The sequence below is a fragment of the Macrobrachium nipponense genome, chromosome 8 (genome assembly GCF_015104395.2).
Source record: "Macrobrachium nipponense isolate FS-2020 chromosome 8, ASM1510439v2, whole genome shotgun sequence".
Classification (NCBI taxonomy): domain Eukaryota; kingdom Metazoa; phylum Arthropoda; class Malacostraca; order Decapoda; family Palaemonidae; genus Macrobrachium; species Macrobrachium nipponense.
In genome coordinates, this window is record NC_087203.1 from 59,422,275 (window position 1) to 59,427,290 (window position 5,016).

The 5,016-nt window shown below is 38.1% G+C and overlaps 1 protein-coding gene across 1 annotated transcript; it reads right to left on the minus strand.

The window, feature by feature from the left end:
* Window positions 1–399: 399 nt before the first annotated feature.
* On the minus strand, window positions 400–4,751 carry LOC135223107 (putative uncharacterized protein DDB_G0290521). The gene is made up of 2 exons (XM_064261612.1): window positions 4,635–4,751; window positions 400–729 (listed from the first exon to the last, which is right to left on the minus strand). The coding sequence occupies exons 1-2, from the start codon at window positions 4,749–4,751 to the stop codon at window positions 400–402; spliced, it is 447 nt and encodes a 148-aa protein (XP_064117682.1).
* Window positions 4,752–5,016: the final 265 nt, after the last annotated feature.

The following is a 5,016-nucleotide window of genomic DNA, read 5'->3' on the forward strand; positions in this document are numbered from 1 at the left end:
GCGCTGGCTACCAAGCACGAACAGATGAATGATTCATGTATGTGTATCTGAACAAGTAGAAATTAAAATATAAGAAGGCCTCGCACATTCGTGAGACCACTGGATATTCGGCAAATCTTTCCAACTAAGATCGACACCAGCGCCAACTCTCCTTCATTGAATGACGCTTCCGTTTAATGAAATTTCTTTTTTTTTTTATTTCGGGACGATGGAACCCTTCATCTAAGCCCATCTTGGTCACCACATGGCGTTCCATGCAATTCATCCCGTGTTGCCGAATTGAATTAAAGAATACGAAATTAGTCCAGCACCGTATTGATGACAGCTCTGACAGGGGGCTCTCCCCTACCTTTTGCAATTATTATGAATATGCATGCAATAAATACTGTTATGGTCTCATCACAGAGGCAGTACTGCCTTTGCTCTTCCTCTTGCGTCGGTATCGACGAAGGTGAAGAATTTCAAAGGAGGAAGGGGACTGGGACTGGGATTGGAACTGGACCTGGGACTGGGACTAGGATTGGAACTGGGACTGGGACTGGGACTAGGACTGGGGACTAGATTGGAAACTGGGGACTTGGGGATTGGAACCTGGGAACTGGGACTAGGATTGGGACTGGGATTGGAACTTGGACTGGGACTAGGATTGGAACTGGGACTGGGACTAGGATTGGAACTAGGACTGGGACTAGGATTGGAACTGGGACTGGGATTGGAACTGGGACTGGACTAGGGATTGGAAACTGGGACTGGATTGGAACTGGGACTGGGACTAGGATTGGAACTGGGACTAGGATTGGAACTGGGACTGGGATTGGAACTGGACTGGGACTAGGATTGGAACTGTACTAGGATTGGAACTGGGACTGGGATTGGAAACTGGGACTGGGACTAGGATTGGAACTGGACTAGGATTGGAACTGGGACTGGGATTGGAACTGGGGACTGGGGACTAGGAGGAATTGAAATGGGACTAGGATTGGAACTGGGACTGGGATTCGGAACATGGACTGGGACTAGGATTGGAACTGGGACTAGGATTGGAAACTGGACTGGGATTGGAACATGGACTGGGACTAGGATTGGAAACTGGGACTAGGATTGGAAGTGGGACTGGGATTGAACTTGGACTGGGACTAGGATTGGAACTGGGACTGGGACTGGATTGGAACTGGGACTAGGATTGGAACTGGGGACTGGACTGGTACTAGGTTTGGAACTGGGACTAGGATTGGAACTGGGACTGGAACTTGGACTGGGACTAGGATTGGAACTGGGACGGGACTGGTACTAGGTTTTGGAACTGGGACTGGGTTTACGACTGCTGCCGGAGCACTTCCTTTGGAAGAACAGACGTTCCAGTTCACCCTCAAGTAAACTTGATAGCAAAAAAAACTTGGCAACAATTACGTAAAATGAGGTTACTGGAGATTTACTACCACATAACGCCTATAGATTCTACGCACACATTATATAAATATAATATATATATATATGAATATTATATATAATATATATATATATATATCTATATCTATATATGTGTGTGTGTGTGTGTGTATATATATAAATATATATATATATTTATTTATTTATTTATATTATATATATATATATATATATGTATATGTATAAGTATATATATATATCTACCCGAGCAAGTCAAATCGTACAATCCGTTTACTTTTCATATCTACCTAAAGCCATTGGTAATTCACTTATGTATATTTGAATAAAATGTTAAGCACGGTGATTATCAAATCCATGGCAATAACTAAAATGAAATTCATGTCGACGACACCGATCAGCAGTAAGTAAGGTATGGTTCAGAAAGCACAGGGATTTTCGCACATGTGCCACACCATAGATCAGATTGAGGCTGATTTATTTTTAAAAAGTATCTGTCCGTACAAAAGGAAGGCTTTAGAATCAACCATCATCAGTAAACCTGAGAATATGAATCTGTCAGGAAGACGCTGGAACACGCCCACATCACTCGGCAAAAGATGGGAGTTGATGAGGACTAAAACAACGACAGGTTAACTCGTTCATCACAGCGCTATTGCATTTATAGCCCCATCAGTGCTGTCATTCCACACCTCTATTTTCCACATAAATAATCTCACTTACCAACTGTCCACATTCATCAGTTATCAGGACTGAAGTACCGCCGATGGAAATATATGGTTTTATCACCTTAATAGTGTTTGTATTGGCCTTTTATATTTCACATGACACACACACACACACACACACACACACACATACATATATATATATATATATATATATATATCCATATATATATATATATATATATGTGTGTGTACTATAAACATCGAGCGAGAACAACCTTTTAAGACAAAATGGCAACAAATTCTAACAAATAGTTCACGAAAACAATAAAGAAAACGAAATCACTAAAGACTAAACCACGCAAGTAGTTTCCTTTATTAAGAATCGGCAATTTCGCCGCCAAAACATAAAAGCATGAAAATCCTACTGAACTTCTTTATTAGGGTCAGTGATCCAAGAACGTCATTCACACGCCCATTAAACTTCTCACTAAAAATCACAAAAGATAAAAAAAAAAAAACAAAAAAAAAAAAAAAAAAAAAAAAAAAAAAATGACCCAACCACAAATCAGAGAAGTACAAATCTCCGACAACGCAAGGGAAAAAATCCTAGACCGGCAATCGTTACAAATCCATTTCAAAATCTCATAAAATCTGTCAGGGCGCATAACCCAGCTTCCACTATGGCTGAAGCATCCAAAATCGTAATCCAAAAGGGAATATGGAACTAGCAATGTGCATTATATCTTAAACGGCATGCTAAATAAAACAAAATACAGAAAACTAAAAAAAATTAGTATCATACTTTCAGTTCTCACTTCACAATGTCCGACGCTTACCTCACGAGCTTCAAAAGAAAACGAAAAACATCTTAGATTCCCATTTGAATCGGAAAAAAAAAATAACTGTCAACGCTTTAATCAACAATTCACTGACCAACTGCCAACCCCAGAAAACGTAAACCAAAATATATCGATAAGTTTTGAGGCTACAGAGAAAACAAAGCAAGCAAACAAACAGAGGTGGATCCGTAACAGTACAAGAATGTGTACAGTACAAGAGCGCATCCTAATCTCCAACGATTGACAATTCGGGAAGGATTATAAACGACTCTTGAAATCACATCCAACAGGAAACATAGTCCGTGTAGGATCCTTTCTTATTAACTTCGATTATTTTCAAGTGTGGAAACTATATGGCCGGGCAACCCGACTTCCTTCTCTAGCCCTTCCCCAAAAGACAAAAAGGAGAAAGGAGAAAGGAAAAAGGATGAAACTTTACTAAGAAGGAAACCAAATACCTGCTTCTTAAAAGAAAGAACGTTATACGAATCGACAAATAAAAATGGCAGGACTAACAGTATCCCAAAGCTAGCGAGCACAATGAGACACCTTCGTCTGTAGTATCTGAACTTTATATCTGACCTTGCAGTATATATCAACGTAATTTCAAAGGGTATAATATATATATATATATATATATATATATATATATATATATATATATATATATATATATATATATATATATATATATATATATATACATATTATATAGTATAGATATTATATATGTATATATATAACATATACTAAACTGGACTAAAGTATCCCAAAAAGCTTGCGAGCACAATGAGACACCTTCGTCTGTAGCATCTGCACTTTATATCTGATCTTGCAGTATATCAACGTAATTTCAAAGGGCATAATATATATATATATATATATATATATATATATATATATATATATATATATATATATATATATATATATCTATCTATATCTATATCTATATCTATATCTATATCATATATATCTATATCTATATCTATATATATATATATATATATATATATATATATAGATAATATATATAGATATATATAGATATATATATATATATAGATATATATATATATATATATATATATATATATATATCATGGCCGGACATTTAACCGATGGACATCAGGCCGAACGGACATCGACGGACATTTGGCCAAATGGACATTTAGCCGAACGGACATTTGGCCGAATGGACATTTAGCCGAACGGAGATTTAGCCGAACGGACATTTGGTTGACGGCTATTTGGTCGAAAATTTACAAGTGTGAATAGTAACAAGCAATACCTCAAGTATTTTAATTACCAGTTTATTACAAAAAAATAGCGCCATAAAATGAAATAAAAATATAGCACCTATTTTTTGATACTCCTCATATTTCTCAATAGACATGAGCCTTGTGTTTAAGATCTGCTACTTCTTCAATGATCTCAATGCAACCCTTGAAATTGTTTACTCCCAATTTCATTGCTCCTTTCTTGGCTTTGAAACTAGACGGCAAATATCAGTGTTGAGGTAGGTTACTGACAAAGTTGGTTTCGTTTGAACATGGCAGGTTCAAAGTGTTTGATCTGAAAATGCCAGTTAGCCATATCAACAACTGAGCTGGTAAAGTAAATGCAGATTGTTTTCGAACTGTTAAGATTGCTTGTTACTAGGGTGGTCCGTAAAATAAGGTTCCCAAGGAGCTGCAGTCACAAGGAACGCTGTTACACAGGATCCGGTGACCCTGACGTGTAGCTTGGTTCCCCCTCTCCAAGTCCCCGCCCCTTGCGAGCTGTCTGTTACATTCAGTCTTGGCTTGCCAGACTTTAGAGAGGGAACTCCCATTCGCTTCTCCCGCCAGGTGCGAATTATGCTCTACGATTCGTTTTGTGTGTGCAAAAATCACTGCGATGGTGGACGTTCATTCCCAACTGTATGAAGTCTATGGAGGAAAGTGTATGAGCTTACAACACGTACGCAAATGGTGCAGAGAATTCAAAGACGGACGTACAGACGTCCATGACGAACAGCGTTCTAGACGGCCATCAGTTTTGGACGAGACGATTGTGAAAGTGGAAGAAACAATGCTGAAAGATCGAAGGGTGACGGT